Source organism: Mus caroli, unplaced genomic scaffold, assembly GCF_978045245.1.
Source record: "Mus caroli unplaced genomic scaffold, Mus_caroli_1 scaffold_8, whole genome shotgun sequence".
Taxonomy (NCBI): Eukaryota; Metazoa; Chordata; class Mammalia; order Rodentia; family Muridae; genus Mus; species Mus caroli.
Genome location: NW_028227263.1, coordinates 29670752 through 29691143, shown reverse-complemented (window position 1 = coordinate 29691143; position 20392 = coordinate 29670752). Strand labels below are relative to the sequence as shown.

Sequence of the window (20392 nt, the reverse complement as noted above, 5' to 3'; positions counted from 1 at the left end):
CATCTTTCCACAGAGGCATGTTCAGAATCTGGGCTCTGGGCCTCGGTTCAAATCTCAGGCCCAGTGTTTCCTACCAACGAAAAGCCACAGGTTTTGGTCTGAAAATAGGACTTCAGCCAGAAGGTGAGAGGTGAGCCATATTAGCCTAGGAGGAAGTGTCTCTGTCTGTGTGAAGTGGCTGGTAGCTCCACCCTGCCTTCATATCTTACGTAGAGGACCTTGAATAGGATCTTCCTGAAGTAGTAAGGATCTTCCCACCTCCTTTCCAACCATCCTTCAGGGCTCCTAAAACCCTGGATATTCAGTCCAGCTGGGGCCTCACTACAGTATGTAACCTGGCTGCTCGCTCATCTGCTTCCCTTGACCACAGAGGCTGGCTGTGTGTCTGACTGTTGTATGCTTAGTATCTGTCTATATTGCTTCATGTCAGGCTACTACAAACTGACTGAAGACAGCACAAATGGCACCATCTAGTGAAGAAGGAAACCTCACAAAACTAGCCCAGACCAGCACGGTGACACACACCCATCATCCCAGCACTCTGGTAGCTGAAACAAGCAGACTGCAGAAAATGCAAGGCCAGCTATATAGCTAGTGCCAAGCCAGCCAGGACTGTGTAGTACAACCATGTCTAAAAAAACACATAAGTGAAAAACCCCACAAACATACTAAGTCAATAATATGGTTTCTTATAAATTGTGTTAAATGTCACATGAGGATAGGGGTCTGCAATATACAAACAGAGGGCTAGGCTGGGGAGATGATAGTTCAGTAAGCAAAGGCATTGCCACCAACCCCAACCTGAGTTCTAGACCAGGACCTACATGATGGAATGTCAGACCCAACTCACACAAGATGTCCTCTGATCTACATATAACCATGTCATGTGGAGGCCACACACACACACACACACCACCACCACCACCACCCTCACACAAAACAATTCACTTTTTCGGTTGGGAGGTCTACTTACCAGAATATAGAAATCAATGTGACAAAAAGCATTTGCAAGGTTGGAGATGGCTGTGAGGTTAACAGCCACCCTGTTCTTACAGAGGACGTGAGTGTGGTTGGTTTCCATCATCAACCCACTCTGGGTGGCTGCTCACAGGCACCTATAACCCTAGCTCCACCAGTATCCAATGCCTCTGGCCACCACAGACATATGTATTCACACACACACACACACACACAGAGAGAGAGAGAGAGAGAGAGAATATATATAATATATATATATGTATATATATATATATATATAATTAGGTATTTTCTTCATTTACATTTCAAATGCTATCCCAAAAGTCCCCCATACCCTTCCCCCCCCACTCCCCTACCCACCCACTCCCACTTCTTGGCCCTGGCGTTCCCCTGTACTGGGGACATATAAAGTTTGTAATACCAAGGGGCCTCTCTTCCCAAAGATGGCCGACTAGGCCATCTTCTGCTACATATGCAGCTAGAGACATGAGCTCTCACACACAGAATCTTAAGTAATAATTGTCTTAATTTTAAATGTTTATTACAAGTTTCAGTGTAGCCGAGCACAGAGCTCATGTCTGTGATCTCAGCACTTAGGAAGCTGAAGGAGGAGACTGCAGTGAGTTCAAAGCCTGCCCAGGCCACAGTGTGGGTATGAAATCTTTCCTCAAGAGACAGAAGAGAAATTCATGATTGTTTTTATTGTTTAAAAGAAAAATGGAAGGCTGGAGAGATGGCTCAGCGGTTAAGAGCACTGACTGCTCTTCCAGAGGTCCTGAGTTCAAATCCCAGCAACCACATGGTGGCTCACAACCATCCGTAATGAGATCTGATGCCCTCTTCTGGTGTCTGAAGTCAGCTACAATGTACTTATGTATAATAAATAAATCTTTGGGCCAGAGCAAGCAGGGGCTGAGCGAACAGAGTTGACCGGAGTGAGTGGGACAATCAGAGCAAGGGGGGTTGACCAGAGTGAGCAGAGGTCCTAAAAATTCAATCCCCAACAACCACATGAAGGCTCACAACCATCTGTACAGTTACAGTGTACTTACATACATAAAATAATAATAATAATATTAATTAAAAAATCTTTTAAAAAAGAAAAGAAAAGAAAAATGGAGCCAGTGGTGGTGGTGGTGGTGCAATCCAGCACTCAGGACACAGAGACAGGTGGATCTCTGTGAGTTCCAGGCCAGCCTGGGCTACAGGCTGAGTTCCAGGCCAGCCTGGGCTACACAGAGAAACAAAAACAAAACAACAACAACAAAAAGGAAACAATAGGAGAACTGGTAAATAAGACTACAGAAGTTAAACTAAATAAGGTAGATGTCTATACATTCACACTAAAGGACCTAAAAGAAAGGCAAAGTTTAAAAACCAAATAATAAAGGGCCGCTGGAGAGGCGACTAGCGCACAGGACACTAAGCCTGACAACCTGAATTCCATCCCTGAGACCTACAGGATCGGAGGAAATAAACAGGTTGTCTTCTGGCCTACACAAGGTCACTGTTGCACATGCGTACATCAACACACAACAAATTAATTAATTAGCAAGCATTTTAATAGATAATATGCTAAGCATGTAATTCCAGTGCTTGGGAGGTAGAGGCTAGAGCAGTGTTTCTCACCTTCCTAATGCTGTGACCCTTTAACACAGTTCCTCATGTGTGGTCACCCACAACCATAAAATTATTTCACCGCTACTTCATAACTGTAATCTTGCTACTGTTATGAACAATAGTGCAGGATATCTGATGTGCTACCCTTATGAAAGGGTTGTTCAACAACCTACCCAAAGGGCTCTCCACCCACAGGTTGAGAACCACTGGGCTAGAAGTTGAGGCCAACCTGGGCCAAATACTAAGACTCTATCTCAAAATAATAGTATCGATAATAGATTAAATTTTAAAAGGTTTAAATTTTACTAAATTTAATTTTTTATTCTTACAAAAAGACAGTTTACTGCACTCCTTACCTTTCTCATAAACAAGTCTGACTTCCTCTATGGATTAATAAATACATAGAGTATAGGCAAAGGCCCACCAGTAGAAGAGTAACTAAATCTCATCCACACAGACATACCCCGCATACCCACACTCGTGCGTGTAAAGCTCCAGAGATCACAAATATGAAGTCTGCTCCATTGACCAGAAGGGTGAGGGCAAAAATCATCCCTGACCTCTGTCACTCCGCAGAGGCTGCCCATGTTCCCAGAGTCAGAGCCCACATCCCTCCACCACCTGACACACCTCCTCTCCTGAGGCTCTGGCTCTCTGGGCACCAGGTAATCCAAAGTCCTTCCCTTCCGCATTACCTAGACAGTCAGCACGCCCATGGGTTCTGGGACTAGATCCTGGGCGTCTTGGTCCAGCTGTCACAGCACCTATGTGTAGCACACGGACAGCAATGCTTCATGGTTAAGACAATGAGAGCAAGGTGGCAGGCACTATGGAAACGTCACAGTGAAACCATTCACTCTGTGGTGGTGATGTGAGCTAATCATTGTAATAAGGTCAGTGCCACCACACCAACAAGGACAAGGCACACTCTGGTCAGTGCCACTACACCCGGAAGTGGCAGTACTTTCTTGGCAGGGCTAGCAAGGGGACAAACCTTAGACCCATTGTTCTGGCCTGCACCCCCAAAGCAGACCCTGATGGTTCTTTCCCCTCTACAGTCTACAGCTCTGAGTCTCTTCAGCTAAGGAGGCGGCAGCTCACTCTTCCTCTTCCTCTTCCTCCTCTTCTTCCTCCCCCAGCTGCTCTAAGTGCAAAGGCTCTGGTTGATTCTCTGAATGCTGAAAATGCAGGCATATGACTGGGTCTCAAAACGCATGTGACAACTGCCCTTTAAAGAAACTGACAGGCACAGACCACGTCTTCCTGGAGCCTTGTGGCGTCACCACACAATGTGAACGCCAGCCACATGGCAGCAGGATAAGTGCTCTCTATCACTTAACTGCATGAGTCAGATTTGATAAATTCCAGCCTTTGAAAGTCTATCAAAAGGAAGCTTTAAACTAACAGGCTATGATGGCAGCCTAGCAACGCAGCCTCCTCCGTTGCCACCTGAGCGGGTACTGGAGCAGTCAGGTCCTAACAGACTTCAGAGCCTAGAGGATGGTGGGCTCCTCAGCATGCAACCTGTGGGAAACGAGAGCAAGCTGAGACCTGAACCCCAACTCCATTTCCCCTCGCTCTCTGACCTTGGGCTTTCTGAACACACACCATGAGCCCACTCTCACTCAATGACTCATGGGTAAGACACCCAGGAAGCAGAATATGTTCACCAGAGCCACTTCCTTCTTCCAGTCCCTGAAATGCTAAAGGCAGCTGGGCAAGTCCCTCACTGGGAGAGCACTTACCACACACAGCTCACCCACACACCGCCTCTGAAATCTCAGCCAAGGCCCTGTCCAACCCGTACTTCTACTTTTTTCTCTAAATAGACAGTATAGACTCTAACCACATCCAAAGCGATGATAAATGACAAATGAGGAGTTTAACGTTTTAGCTGTGTTGTTCTTCAAACCCATATGAAAAATACCCCTAAAATAAAAGTATGTGCCCCGTATGACAGACACCCCTGGGTCACGGATAGGAGGGGGAGCCTAAATTCTGGTCCTGGATCAACTAGAGATGGTTCTGTATGCTTGGTCAGTTCTGAAACTCAGTTTCCCCGCTAATAGTCTAGACTTGTCCATCCCTTCCAGTTCTAAGAGTCTGATATTATTGAGTGACCCAAACAAGCAGAATAAGCCAAGCTGAGAATGTCTTTAAAAAGACAAATGTCAGTGGAGTATGGTGGCTTACGTCTTTAATTCCAGATGGAATTAAGTTTGAAGCCAGCCTGGTTTACAGAGCGGGTTCCAGACAGCCAGAGCTACACAGGGAAACCCTGTCTTGAAAACCAAGAAAAAAAGGCCCGAATGTCACCCGACATAGTTTAGTTGCCCCTCAGTGTCTCAGGGGATTGGCCCCAGGACCTCCTGAGGCAGCCACCTACATGAAACGGCACAATATCAGCCCCTCCCCATTCCTCCCATATGCTTTAATCTACCTATAGATTGCTTTAAATAGCTCTGCAATGGAAACGATGTGTAAACTTGCTATACTGTACTTTTCAGGGGATAACAAGTATAGGGGGAGGTGTCTACACATGTTTTGGATAAATGATACTTTCCAAATATTTTCTATGTGCAGTTGAGCAGGTTATATGAAGACCCCACAGACGTGTAAGCAACTAGAATTAACACCAAAGAGGAAAAATATGGAAGGATGAATGCCAGCTCCTTCAGTCTCAAAGACCATGCATGCGATTTGAGAGCTCTGGGCTTTGCTACAGTTGGAGTCGCTGGGGAAGGTATCTAGTTGAGTGTGTAATGAGACAATCTCGACTTGAATGTCAGCTTGGGTTTATCACCTTAGACTTTATCACCTTAGGCAAGGCATTAAATCTCTGGGTTCCTACAATTATAAAACGGACAGTGGCCAGTTCTCAAGGCCGACTAGGGACAGCATGTGGGCCATCCATGCAGCACCTGAAGCAGAGGTGAGCAGTGGATAATGGCTGTCACTGTGCCTTAGTGTGGGTTTCTATTGGTGCAACAAAATACCATAATCAAAAAAGCAAGCTGGGGAAGAACGGGTTTATTGGGCTTCGTTTGAGGGACTCGGGACAGGAATTCAAGCAGGGCTGGAGCCTGGAGGCAGGAGCTGATGCACAGGCCATGGAGGGATGCTGTTTACTGGACTGCTCCCCGTGGCTTGCTCAGCCTGCTTTCTTATGGCCACTAGCCCAAGGGTGACCCTACCCACAATGGGCTGGGCCCTCCCCATTGATCACTAATTGAGAAACCGCCTTACAGCTGGATCTCATGGAGGCATTTCCTCAACTGAGGCTCCTTCCTCTCTAGCTTGTGTCAAGTTGACACATAAAACCTGCCAATGCACACTGTGTGTCTGCAGTCACTGGCAGAGCGCACACAGCCTCAGCTCTGAATCTCTTGCTCACCTTCCTCTCTGCCCACAGTGCTGAGTCAAGGGTGAGCTGACTTCGTAAGGAAGAAAGGCTTACAAAACTATAGCTGCCCAGAGACGGATAAAAACCCAGTCTCCCCCAACAAAAACAAATGCTCCCATCTTCCTCAAGAGAAAAAACAGTTTAAAACACTCCACCGAAATGCAAAGTGCTTTTCTCCATGCGTATCCACAGTTCTCCCTCTTTATCTCTTTTTGTAATATTTAAGTTTTACAACATATAATTGGAAAAAAAAATTAAACAAGACTGCCTGCTTCTGAGCCAGGCCAGACCTGACACTGTCCATGTGTCACCAGCACAGATCTGGACACCTGGCGTCAGGCAAGTCACTGCACCCTGCTGTAAGGTGAAGGACCGGCACCTGATCTGATGACATCATCTGGCTGCTGTGAGATGAGGACCCAACAGCAGGCTGTGGAATCTCCATCCTTCTAGCTCCTAACTCCCCGTGCCTGGAGGGAGGCCCACCAGTTGCTGTTACTTTTCCTTCCAACTCAGAATGCATGGCTTCGAGTCACACCTTTATAATGTTGCTCGTATCGTTAAGAGAGAATAGCCCACAAGGCGGCAGCCTTTTCTTAGGAGCATACTTCCAAACTAACAAAAATGAATTGGAGGCTATGAGCATAACTCAATGTTAGTGAGCAACTCCAGGTTGAAACCACTCCCAGCCACAAGCCGTCGTCTTCCCCCGGTGTTCTGTTCCTTTCTTCTTGCTGACATTGTTTTTTCCTCTCTAACATTTGGGGAACTTCAGACCTCAGTGCACACTGGGTTGTGGGAAGCAAGGGCAATGAGACAGAAGATCTCACCTAAGGAGTCAGAGAGCTGGGACCAACCTTTGTGAGCACTGAGCCCCATGGTGGATCTGAACAAGGGACTAGTAAGAACATCCTACAGCCAAGCCAGGCGTGGTCGTGGACGCCTTTAATCCCAGCACTTGGGAAGCAGAGGCAGGCGGATTTCTGAGTTTGAGGCCAGCCTGGGCTACAGAGTTCCAAGACATCCAGGGCTACACAGAGAAACCCAGTCTCGAAAAAACAAACAAACAAAAAGAACATCCTACAACTTATACCTTATTTCCCCTACAACAGCAGAACAGGCCAATGAAGAAGGGTACAGAAACATATTTGAGGAAACTTGAAATTAGAGGCTCTCAAATGGTGGTTTCCAAGAGGCAAACAAAATCAAAATAATTCCTAACAGCTCAACTGCCTCATCAATAAAATGTAAACGAAAGTATCTGCCTCTAAAATTGTCTAGAATTCATTGACACACACAAGAACGGTGTCCAACAGCCCCTGGCACACAGCCTGTTCGACCAGAATGCCATGCCACGCCCCCACGCAGGATCCTGTTAGGACACCTTTCAGTGGCCCCAGCATCTAAGGCTCCAAAGACCTCTTTCAGTACTGGAGGCTGATGTGAAGCCAAGTGTGATGTTCAAGCGTGATTAAACCCCTCCAGGAGAGCTGTCCCATCTGATCCCCAGGAGCCCAGACATGGTTTCTAACATACTTATTTCCTCGTGAGAAAAGCAGCTCCCCCAGCCCACATCCCAAAGATCTTCTATCTGCCAATTAGTCAGCACTGGGCTAAATCCTTTCCAAACACCTCCTCTAATCCTCCCAAGTATGGGGCTAGGGTGAGGTTTCCTTATCCCTGTTTCACAAGTGAAGAAACTGACTCTGCCTCAGGGACAGAAAGCAGAGACTGAGTTCAAAGCCAAGTCCACAGAGAAAATCTCTCTCTCTCTCTCTCTCTCTCTCTCTCTCTCTCTCTCTCTCTCTCTCACACACACACACACACTCACACACACACACACCCTGCCTCAACCAACCCCTCATGCTCTCTCCCTCGGTTTCTGCATTCCCACAGCATGCTGGCCTACAAGAGTTGTCCCTTTTGACCCTCACAAGAGACAGCCCAACCCCCCAGGAGGATCTTTGTGGTTTTGCAAACAAGGCTGCTGAGTCTTGTCCGTCTCCTCCTCACCTCCTGATTCAGACAAACCCTCAGAGAATTCCTCTCTTGCCCTGAGACAAGGCTCCCTGGAGTCAGTGCCTAGCAGAGGCCTCAGAGTAGACAAGATACACCGTGACTGCGTGACCACGAGATGGGACACAGGACATGACACAATTCCAAACAGCCACACCCCACCCTATGACCCCATAACCCATCCCATAATTCCAAAGGCTCCGTGAAAACTGCGTTGTTTTCCCCTGAAATCCTCCAATCCCTTCCTATTCAACTCACAGTGCTTAAGAGGCACAATCAGTCACTTGCTCTTTATGGAATACCCTTGGGTGGCTTTACCAGGCAGGGATAGGGCCACTGTCAATGAATACTGGGACATGACAGCAAGCCAAAAGATGAGCAGACATTATTAGATGTCAGCTTTGGGCTATCTTCCTACAGCAGAGAAAAACTGGCTCACAATCAGAGCTGTCTCCAAGCCCTCCACACAGCACCGATAGCTTGGGCCACCACTGGAGAAGACAACGCAGCTAGGTGCTGGGAGTGGCACCCAGAGCGTACAGATCAGCAGGCCCTGCTGAAGAAACCCATGGTACTGTTCTGCCAACTACTTCCTTAGGGGAATGCAGCCATTGGAGTGGCCAGCCCACAGAGCAGGAGTGGAGAGGAAGAGGAACCTATGGAGCCAAGTGCCCGCAGAAGTTTTCAGAAAGCTAGGACATAGAGGACACCAGGCCTGTTTTAGGGCCTCTGTCACCTAACAGACAGCCACGGGCAGAGTTAGCATCAGCTTCCTTTCTCTCTGCTCCCTCGCCTTCTGTAAGGCCCCTTCTTAACACACTTCTACACCCATCAGAGGGCCCTTCAATTACCAGACTGAGCACTCGGTCCTAGGCTGGGCAAACAGATTGCCGAGCCTCAAGTCTGAATACTGCTAGGAAGAAGGGTAAAGGTGTCAACTCTCCTCAGGCTTGCTTCCATGTATCCCCAAAGCCTGTTCTCATCCATGCCCTCAGCAGTCTGGAATCTCCCCCTCCTGTTCTGTTTCTTGGGGCCCAGGTATAGATACCCCAGCTGTACATACAGCACACCTAGTGCTTGGTGATAGACGCCATGCTCTGTCAAGACAAGAAAGGAAACGGAAACCTCCTAGGGGGTGGGCTTCACTCCACTCTGCCCCCATAGTTCCACACCTAGGCCTGTCTTCCACTCTGCAGGAGACACAGGCTGGGTATCACCTGTCAGGTTCCTGCCAGAATTTCTACAGACCCGGGTTCTCAAAGCGACATCAGAGGTACTTGTAGAATGTAGAATTGCAGGTAGCATTTGCAGCTCAAACTCCAGACTGAAAGAGCTCAGTCTGGTGTTAGAGTGCAGTTGGTTTCCAAAGGCAAAGAAAACAGGTACATACTGTTAAAAAGATAAAAAAGGAAAGGACATTGTCTTGCTGTCTTCCCCAGAGAGTCTGGCTGTCTCACAGACAGGGAAAGGGGGTCCCTCCTGAGTCCCAGTTCCCTGGGAGAATGCCCACATTCTCCCTGGAAATACACTGCAGTATGATGGACTGAAGTGGCAAGCTGAGAGAGAGAGAGAGAGAGAGAGAGAGAGAGAGAGAGAGAGAGAGAGAGGCAGAGAGACAGAGAGAGAGAGTGACAAAGAGAGAGAGAGAGAACCTGAGAGCCACCAATCTCATTTCGAGTCTCTGTCACCAGCCGATACAATATTAATAATTAACCTGCCACCAAGAGCTGCTGTTGCTAAGAAAGACTAGTGACAGCACTGGAGCCCCAGCCCTAGACCCCCCAGGTTTCAGAGTTTTGGGCGCAAAGGGAGCCTGGAACAAAGCCCTGCCTTCCTCCAGGACACCTGAGATGTCATTCAAGAAGGGCTGACCCCTGACCTTTCCATAGCCAGCTTCGGGCTTTCAGCTCTCTGAAAGTGTGCAAGGAAAGGGTCCGAGGTGGGGGTGGGGTGGGGGTGGGATTGGCCGACCCGGTGCAGAACCGCTGGCCACCTCCCGCCTCCTTTGGAACCAGCCTCCGACCCGCAGCTCCCACGCCTCTGGGGCCTCTCAGTTCCCACGCACCACTGGCGATTTTGGAAAGCCATGCTGTCTGCAGAGAGAGAATCCTGTTACCATGAACACAGGCAGGACTTGGAGACGCGATTCTTAACCCTACTGGGCAGCTACCGGCGCGTCCTTCCCAAGGGGAGATTAACCAGTGGCCGGCTGAATCCTCTCCCAATCCGCCGCACCCAGACACAAAGCACCAGACCGCAGCCCACGATCAGAGTCCTGCCCGACAAAGTTCGTGCGTGCACACACCTGCAGACTGCCAGCGGCTCTCCCCAGAACCCCAGGGCGGCGGGGCGCGCATCCCGGGGCGGGCAGCGCCAAGGTTCCATGCGCCCGCTCCGGCCCCAGTGGGCCACCGGTCAACAGCTTTGGGCCACGGAACGTGCCCGGGCCTCCACGCGACCGCGGAACATCGTGCGCCCTTCTCGTCCTCGCCGGGGCCTTTGCGAAGAGCCCACACCCACTTGACATCAGCGCCGACCCAAGCGCGCCGCGCAGCGCCAGACGCTGGCCCCTGGCAGTCCAGAGGGCGCCCTAGGTGCTGCCGCGCGGCCAGGACGGCGCGTCCCGGACTGGCACATTCCTTTCCTCGCAGAGGATGCTGCAAACTGGAGGAGGCTGAGATGGAGGAGGGGAGGGAGGCAAGCGCGCGGGGAGGGCAGGACCTGCGGCCTCACCACTGCGGCGCTCTGGCGCTCAGCCAGCCACCAATAAAGAGCTCTGCCAAGCCCTTGCAGGGAGCACCCATCAACAGTGAAGACCAGGCTGTAGGTGATGAGGTGTGATATCCATGCACCGCCAAAAACCTTGAGAGCCCTGACCTTGAATTCTCTTCCACCCAATGTTTCTGGAATCTCCGCTTTAACAATCCCTAGGGAACTGCCCAGCTGATTCTGTTAAATCAGGAAAGAATGCTTGGTTAGATATGGCTGCTGACCCCCCATACCCTAAGAGTATGACAGGCCCCAGCAAAACTGACCATACCCCTCTGGCTTTGGCAGCACCAACTGTGTTTTTCTTCTTTCAGTGTCCTTGGTAAAAAGGGACTTTACTTCTGCTCCTGCAAGCAGTTGGAAACAGAACCGCCCAACAACCCACACACACTTCTAATTCATTCATTAGCATCTAAATATTCAAATAAAAATAAGGCTCAGAATGTGCCTGCAGCTACACATAGAGGATAAAGTGCCTGCACTCACAGCCCCAGCCAGGAGTCTACTCAGGATGAGCGCTTAAACACAGAACAAACTATTATAGTGGTCGCAGAAGTACAGATGCAGCTATGCCAGGGACCCCAAACTGACTCAGTAAACAAGAACGTCTTCCCTGAGGAAGCCACACAGCTGCAGAGGCTTGCTGTGGGTGTACCCTGGTAACTAGGGTTTACTTAAGTTCCCATCAACAGGTGGAGATGACTGGGCAGAAGAGGGCCTCCATGCCTGAGAATCAGCTTTTGTCCAGAAGGGGTGTGGGGCAGCCCACGGGCCCAGCAAAACAGTTTACCCATGTGTCCAGAGGCCCTCAAATGCTCTCTCCTGTCGGCCTGACTCACGGCTGTCTCACCTCAATGAGCAAATGCAGAGTTGGGACCGTCACTCATGGATCCAGTGTCACCGCCATCATTCTGCGAGGCCCGTAGATATGCCTATGGTCTCTGGTCTCTGTGTTCTATCTACGGGGTAGGGAGGGGTGAGGACAATACCTCTCCAAAGATTTGTTTAACTCAGCTCCTTTGGAAAAATATACAAACGCCATTCTCAATCGGTAGCCTCTTTGATACAAGACAGCAATCGATTATTTTCCAAATCACAAATCATACTGAAGGGCCAGCTCAGTGGGAACTAAGTTCCAATCCCCAGCACCTAAGTAATGCTGGGTGGGTGTTGTGGTCTGCATACAATCCCAGGGCTAGAGAGGTGAAGAGGTTCTAGAGGCAAGCTGGCTAGCTAGCGTAACCTCCCAGTTCAGTGAGAGATGCTACCTGTATATATAAGGTGGAGAGTGAATTGGCCAGGCAATAAAGGGCAGGAAAGCTGTGGAAGATTCTTTTGAATAATTTCCAGTTTAATCAGAGAAATAGACCCATTGTAGGAAGTGTAAAATGTTCCTGGGGATAATTTGTCAGTATGAGATAAAAGCCTTCTAAAACACTCAGCTCCTGGGAGCCAGTTAAATAAGTGTTTATCAACAAAACACACTTCTGGGTGGACATAGAGATCCACCCAGGGCTCACTGGTGTCACCATTTGTGCAACAACACATAATTATAATGACCTAAACACACAAGAGGCTGGCTAATACACTATGGAACAAACATCCTTACAGTGAAACATGTCCAAGCTTTAAACGATAGACTTGGAGCCGGGTGTAGTAGAACACACCTTTAACCCTAGAACTCAGGAGGCAGAGGCAGGCAGAACTCTGTGAGTTCAGGGTCAGCCTGGTCTATGTAGTGAGACCTTGTCTTTAAAAAAAAAAAAAAAAAAAGATATACATATATAATATTTACTGTAGAGTAAGCAAAAGGTTCTAAGACCAGCGATCCTGACTGTGTGCATTGTGTGGGTGGGGTGAGTGGAAAGCACTTCCCATGGAGCTGCCTGGTGTTCCTTTTTGTTCAGAGCTGACCTTACCCATGTCCTGCTGCAGACATGTCCTGCGATGGCACAAGGAACTCTATTAGCCCATACTAGAGCTATCAGGTCCTAATATTAACGTCGAATGGAGCAAACTTCCCAGGCAAACAATTCAGTCCTTCACCCAAACACACTGGCAATTGGATCTTTGTCTTAAAGGAGAAATCACTTTGCCTCCGGCCTTCGTGTAGAGATTTGTCAGGTATTCTTCTGCCTCACAAGTACTTAGACTTCATTACACACGAATTCCTGCCCAAGGTGGTATGGGGTCTGTCTGGTTTTATGACTTTTTTTAACCTTACAAGGACTCTGGACGCTAATCAGTGTACAGTTCAGTAAGGCAGACAATGCACTACCTGCCAATATGAACAATCGCAGGACTCTGCTGGGTTTTTATCTCCTTCCTTGAGATTTTCTGGTTTAGCTAACTTGTCTGACAATAAGTATATATGACTTTGATGATCAGATCTTAAAATGCTGCTAAAAATAACTGAGTTTAGGAAACTGTTCAAAATCTAGTGTGTTCCTGTAATGCTTGGGAGGCTGAGGCAGGAGGATCACTATGAGTTCAAGATCAGCCTGGGTTACAGAGTGAGACCCAGCAAGTGCTCTTAACCACTGAGTGATTTTTTTCCAGCCCCTGCATTGACTTTTATAAGGCCATTTTGCCTGTGCCCTTCACATTCCTCCTTTTGGTGAACGCTGACACTGTCCCAGCTGGTGCCCCTATACCCAAGGACAGACACTCCATCGTCGCTAGGATACCACACAGAAAAAACTGGCAAGAAAATTATTTTTATATTTATCTCCTGGGCTGTGCTTATAACAATGCCCAGAAACTTAGCAAAGGTTCCAAAATGAAGCAGCCATGACCAGAGGTTCTGTCCCCTGCTTCCAAATGTTACCATTATATGCTAATTATTATATTATTCAAATACCAGGTTTGATATTCTGGGTTCTTAGTGAGCTCAGGGAATTATAGCCTATGCCTTGATGCAAAGGAGAAAACAAAAATCTCACTTTTTTAAGGCCTTCGTGGGCCACCAAGCACACAGATAAAGACGAATTAGCAAGTCACACATTAAACTAGGCTCAGTTGATGAGTAGGCGGGTGCTCTGCGCCTCTGCTTCCTCTTACTAGGAAGCCTACTAGTGGTCAGGGTTCCCTTTTAGGGGGAGATGCAAAAGCACTTGGGCAGAGTAGCTAGCACCCGGCATGGGGCTTTGCTACGTAATGAAATCAGACATATCCACTTTCCGGTAAAGTAGGGAGCCGCTAGCTGTGGTTTTCAGTGAAAGGTGTCCAAGTTTTATATATATATATATATATATATATATATATATATATATATATATATATTTTAATCACATTTATCTGAGAGAAGGGCATGCGTGGCATGGTGTGCATGAAGAAGCTAAAGGAAACCTGCAGGAGCCGGTTCTCTCCTGCTGCCCTGTGGATCCTAGGGATTGAATTCCAGCTGTGGGTGGTGGCAGCAGGTATCTTGGCCTGCTGAGCCATCTCACAGGCCCTACCTCCCGGTCTGAGCTCTCCAAGCTCCCAGAAGGTTCCCAGAGGGGTAAGCAGAAGTGGAAGGGGCTGTGCTAACACTGTGGTATAACTTAACATATCAAGGACAGAAGGCAGGTGGACCTGGCTCCACGCTGCAGGTCCAGTTTCTCAGATTGTAGTAAGTTAGAAACCATGAGGCGGGATCTACAGATGGCCACTTTAATTCAATCGTCCTTTCATGCCCCGAGTCACTGTGACACTCACATCCTGTGCACAAAACAAAATGCATGGCTTCCAAGCCAGGCAGAGATGCCATTAGGATACACTTTAAATCCACCTGGAGCCTAATCAAGCTAATTTTACTGTTATTGTGCCTATTAAAACACGAAGCCTTTGTTTAGAGAGAGAGCGGAGCGGAGGAAGGCACAGCCATTAAGGCTCAGGGCTCTGATTAGCTCAGAACTGTTTCTGGGAAGGAAGTTAACAAAAACAAACCTCGCCATCAGGCCGTGCTGGCTGAAGCCTTTGATCCGGGCACTCTGGGAGGAGAGGCAGGGCGATCAGGAGCTGCTCTGGACCAGCCTGGGCTGTAATACAAAGAGAGCCTGTCAAAACACAAGCCAACACTGAATTTTGAATGTAGCTTCAGTCGGGTCAGAAAGCCAACTCCAGGGCAGGTGAGGAGATCCACTGGACACAGTAACCAAGGAAGCAGTTATGCATGTGGTGTGGGTCCTGACGGGAAAGGGCTTCCCGTCCCATGGTCAGAGATCAAACGCCTCACAGATGAAGAGTTCTGACAAAAATTAATAATTAAGGGGGCTGGAGAGATGTTTCAGTGCTCAAGAGCACTTAACTGCTCTTTCTTGCAGAAGATTCAAGTTTGGTTCCCAGGACCCATGTTAGTGGGTTCAAAACCGCCTGTAACTCTAGCTCCAGGGGATCTGAAACTGTCTTCTAGACTCTGTAGGCACCTGTACTCACAGGACATACACACAGTGGAGATAAATATATACATAAATATTTTAAGCTGAAGATAAAAAGACACAAGACATCTAGTTAGCTAGAGCACACACTGCCGCTACAAAGCATCACCTTCTACTTTGCGGGAATAACTGGGTTAAAATGTAGGTCCGGGGACTTACCACCCACCACCCCCAGATAAAATAAAACAAAAGGTCTAGAGTCTGTCCAGAGCCCAACACTTGTTCTGTTCATATGTTGTTAAGTTGCTTCTTTGTACATGAGTATGGTGGTGCAGAGGGTCAAATCCAGGACCTTGTATAGGCTGTAGCCTCAGCAGGCACGTAGGCTAGCTCTCCAGTGATTTGGCTACTTGCAGTTTAGAGCCCAACTATGAGACTTTCTAAGCTTAAAAAAGTTTAGTATAACACATAGAACACCAGTGATCACTCAGGTAGTCTGGGACCAATTCATAATCAAAGCTAAACAGAATCTAATGAGTACCTCTTATGAACTCTCACCCCATACAAGACTACAGCATGATGGATGCCCCCCCCCCAAAAAAAAAACACAGGTATGGAAGACTACTGGCTTTCAAATGGAGCTAGTATGCCCCTAACACTGGCAGTCTTGGCCAGCACCCGTAGCCAGGAAAGAACTCTCTCACTTGACTATAGTTGGTATCTAAAAAGCCCACAGACTTGGACCTGAGCAAAGTCTACACTCATTCTCTTCACAGCTGGGTGGCCTGGTATCAGTTGTTTGTCCTTCTTGGAGTCTCATGTCTTCAACTCTAAAACAGGGCTTAAACACATACCCCCACTGTGGGGTTATAAGGCTTGGCTAACAGAACCAGGGAAGTATATGCAACACAGGAAACGAGAAGTGACAGTGTCACCGGGGCTGGAGAGCTGGCTCAGTTAAGAGCACTTGTTTTTTGCAAAGGACCTGAGTTCAATTCCCAGTACCCACATGTAGGCTCACCACCTCCTCGGGCACCAGGCCTGCATGTGGTATACAGACATATATCCAGGGAAAACACTCATACACATAAAATAATAAAATAAAATCCAGAGAAAGAAAGAAGTGCTGTTGTTATTCGATCATTGGTAAGTGCCAATTAGGGCTTCTCTGCAGAAGGCACAGCGAGCACAGGGGATAATGACAGAATAGAGGGGCGCAGGTAAAGGCTGTGAAGCTGTGACAGGTGAGGTCAGGGAGGCAGCAGCAAAGGCCTAAGCTGCGGAGCTCCAGCTGAGCTCTAAAGAAGATGAGTCCAGGCATGAAGACAGGTGGGAAGAAGCCGAGGGTCTCCCTGGAAACAAGATACCAAGTGTGGGGAACCTGATGGCCTGTGGGAAGGGCCTAAAAGATAAGAATGGCAGACGCATTAATGGAGGGTACCTATGGCCGTGTAATACTTTGAGGGAATTCAGCTCTCTTCCAAACCAGGGGATGGGCTGCAAGAGACAAGATCAATTTTGTTTCTTGCAAAGGTTTCTGTAGCTTCTGTACAGAGGATGGCCTGGAAGTCAGAAGCAGCGAGTAAAGCTGCAGTGTTTATTCAGTGCTTAGCTGTGTGCTGTGCTAACAAGTGTGTGTGTGTGTGTGTGTGTGTGTGTGTGTGTATGTGAAGGACTTTAATCCCCCTAAAAGCTTTTTGGTATGAGCCCTGTTGCTGCCCTGATTTTGCAGACAGCGAAACCAAGACCCAGTGAAAGAGGCAATGAACCAATCCACGTTGGTCTGTGAGGGCAGCTCCAATGACAACATACAAATAGGGGAAAGGGAGTAGAGGTGAAGAGGCCCCCGCAGCAGTGTAGGGGGTCAGGGTGGGAGCTGGTTCAACAGCCTGAAGCTAGAACCAAGGCTCATGGGTGGCATTCACAGGGACAAAGCAAAGGAAAGCCAAGGCTGCTTCCAGGCTTTGGACTGAGAAACAGAGGCCAGTTTTACGTCCTGAGAAGATGGGAGGTGGGGAGAGTTCAAATCCATATGGATTGGACAAGTCTAGCAGATGTGGGAGTAGAAGTCACAAGGCAGTGAGTGGCAGCAGCAGTTGCTGGGTAACAGTGGGAAGATGAGGAGACAGCTCTCCTGGCTATGGACATCTGGTTCGCTGTCACAAGCTCGCAATGACTCTGAGACTCACAGCACATGCCTGGACTATTTTTTTTTAATGTTTATTTATTTGTTTGTTTCTTTATTATGTATATAATGTTCTGCCTGCATGTATGCCTGCAGACCAGAAGAGGGCACCAGATTACATTGTAGATGGTTGTGAGTCACAATTTGGTTGCTGGAAATTGAGCTCAGAACCTCTAGAAGAGCATCCAATGCTCTTAACCTCTGAACCATCTCTGCAGCCCCCAGCCTGGCCTTTAAGGCCCATCTACATCTCGGCTCCACGCTCTGAGCAGCTTCCCAGGAGCCTAGGCACCAGCAAGCTTCCTGATGATCTCCAGAAGGCACCCTGGCCCGAGCACAAGGTTATCAATCACCCAGCATCCCTCCCACTTCAACACTCCCTTTTTTGGTCCTCTTGTCACTGCAGCCCACCAGAGTGGGAGGCCCTGGAGCCACTTGGAAGGTCCACAAGTCAAGACAATAAAAGGTTTCCTAAAATAAGCTCCCAACAGTGGCCCCTTCCAAATCCCAGCTGCCACAGGGTCACAGCATGATAAAACAATGTCATCTTGACACCTCCTGCGCTCTCAGGAAGAGAGAGTGTGCTAGAGGTTGGGAAGAGGTGGTGAAGTGCGCGTTTCTGAGAGGCAGCTTGACTGTGGGACACATCAGGCAGCCATGTTTTCACTCGGCCTTCAGGAACTGTGTGTGCTCCAGCCAAAGGTTCTGCTCCATCCTCCCCTGTCTGCTGGGGCTTCCTCTCCTAACTGGATGTGCATTCCTGTATTCGTGTGTGTGTGTGTGTGTGTGTCTGTGTGTGTGTGTCTGTGTGTCTGTGTGTCTGTGTGAAGTCATTTTGTCCCTTCCCACAAGCTGCTTAGAATCCACTGTGAAACGGGATGGAGAAATAAATAACAGAGTGCTCAGCTGTCACAGACCCGGGTGTCACACACCCGGCTGTCACAGACCTGGGTGTCAGGCTGTCAGAACCACCTCATCAATAAAGATGCGTATGCAGAGAGTAATTCAAGATTAGAAGAGGGAATACCCTAATTATCAAGTAAAATGCTCCAATACTTTGATCTCTCTATGTTTGAGAAGAAAATACAGGTCTGGTACGGGGTATGGAGGCTGGCACCTTCAATCCCAGCACTTGGGAAACAGAGGCGGTCAGATCTGAGAGCTGGAGGCCAGCCTGGTCTACACAGTAAAGCCAGGTCTCAAAATAAAACAACAAATCAGGGCTGGAGAGATGGCTCAGCAGTTAAGAGCACCGACTGTTCTTCAGAAAGTCCTGAGTTCAAATCCCAGCAACCACATGGTGGCTCACAACCATCCTGAATGAGATCTGACTTCCTCTTCTGGCATGTCTGAAGACAGCTACAATGTACTTACATAAAATAAATAAATCTTAAAAAAAAAAAAAACAAATCAGTTTATACTTAGCACCTGTGTTCTTATTTCTTCCCTCTCCTCAATTAATGCGACAGTAATCTAGAGGGAAGAGGTAAACACTAAGACACTGTATGTGCATGGTGACTCTGTGGTTGTTGCCATTCACAAAAGGTCACCGGTTCCACACCAGCTACTTCATCTTCCAGTGAGACCTGTCAAAGCCACGCAGGGGAGCAAGCACAGACTCAGTGTGAATCCTTCCTGGGTAAATCCGGGCTCTGCCCATCCTCTTCTGGAGTCTGCTGCTCTTCCCAAGAGTCTTTCTGAGCGCAGACACAAGCTGGCAGACGTGAGGCAAACAGCAGCCCAGAAGCACAACTTTGCAGACATAAAAATTATGACATGTTCTCAATACTGTCTCCAGCCAAAACCCTTCCTGAGCCTAGCAAGCCAAAGATAGAACCAAACGCCTCGTCTTGTTTACAAACACCACCAGGGCCCTTCCTCGGGGACCATCCTCTCCAACAAACCCGAAGGCAGCAATTACTCCCAATCCCATGTGCTGGCCCCATGTGTTTGTGATGAGGCGCATTCTCCAGGGAGCAAAGAACAGAGATGATTTTTGCCTGTCATCTGTGAATCCTTGAGCACACGATGATGATAGATGCTCATGTTTGTCCCCAGTATTGCCAACTTTATAGAAGCATCTATTGACGCATGGTGCAGTTGTGAAATATATTTTATTGCCAAGTATTTTTTTTGGAAGATTGACAATCCACTAAGTATACACTAGAGGGCAGCACTGAGCCACAGACCCGCTCATTTGCCAATCTTACTGAAGTTTAATTAAATAATGAACCCTATTCTCAAAATTAGGTCTCTATTAAAATAATGGCAACAGAGACAAAGTAATTAAAAACACATGCCTGACAAATCCATACCCACAAGCCCATCCAGTGCACTTCCTGGCTCCTTGTCGCTTGCCACAATTAACTGGATAAATCCAATTATGCCTTCGGATGCCCAAACTCTGCCTCTCCTCTCCCTTTTCCCCAGTGGCTTCTATGAAAGCAATATCCATCTTTAATGTGCCTGCACTTCAGGAGACGCCGCGTCTAGTACAATAAACACATCCTCCGAGTGCAGAGACCAGGGAGAACATGTTCTGAGGACTCTGCCAGCCCCGGGTGTGGGCTTTCTTCTCCCGACACTGGAGAGAGGCTGGAACTCAGCAGCTGTCAGAAGCAGCCATGAATTTACTAGAAAAGCCCTGCTGAGCCGCTGATAGCCAGGGGATGAGCAGGGGCTCAGACTCAGTCTCCCCACCTGTGGCACAGCACGCCCCACCCCAGGACAGGGCCATCTGCAAATGCTATGAACACGCCAGGAAGGGCACCGGGAGTAAAGTGAGCTGGAAGCCGGATAAAGTCCTCTGGCAAGTGGGAGTGTGCGCCCTTGAATAGCCCTTGACTCTCTGAGAAGACAGGACAAGAAATCAGTCACTGAGGTCTTACAGTCACATGGGATCGGGTCACACAAAGCAAAGGGAGTCTACAAAGGGAGGTCTTCATCCCTAAGAGAACGGAGGTAACTTGACTGTGGGGAGCAGTAAAGACCAGCTACACTACACTAGCACCCAGAGCTGCTGTCGCCCAGATAAGGCCGAGGAAGTGAATTGGAAAGGGA

The 20392-nt window shown here is 48.3% G+C and overlaps 1 protein-coding gene across 7 annotated transcripts in view; it reads right to left on the bottom strand.

The window, feature by feature from the left end:
• Plekha7 (pleckstrin homology domain containing A7) overlaps window positions 1–20392 on the bottom strand; it is a 187670-nt gene that overhangs the window by 105121 nt on the left and 62157 nt on the right. Inside the window, exon 1 of one of the 7 annotated variants that reach the window (XM_085841375.1) lies at window positions 10323–10628. The exons of 5 other annotated variants lie outside the window; for them this stretch is intronic. In XM_085841375.1, coding sequence (XP_085697501.1) covers window positions 10323–10402 — 80 coding nt within the window. In that variant the 5' untranslated portion in view covers window positions 10403–10628. Of the gene's footprint in view, window positions 1–10322; window positions 10629–20392 lie in introns of those variants that run through there. One more of the 7 variants, XM_029479071.2, reaches the window with a different exon arrangement.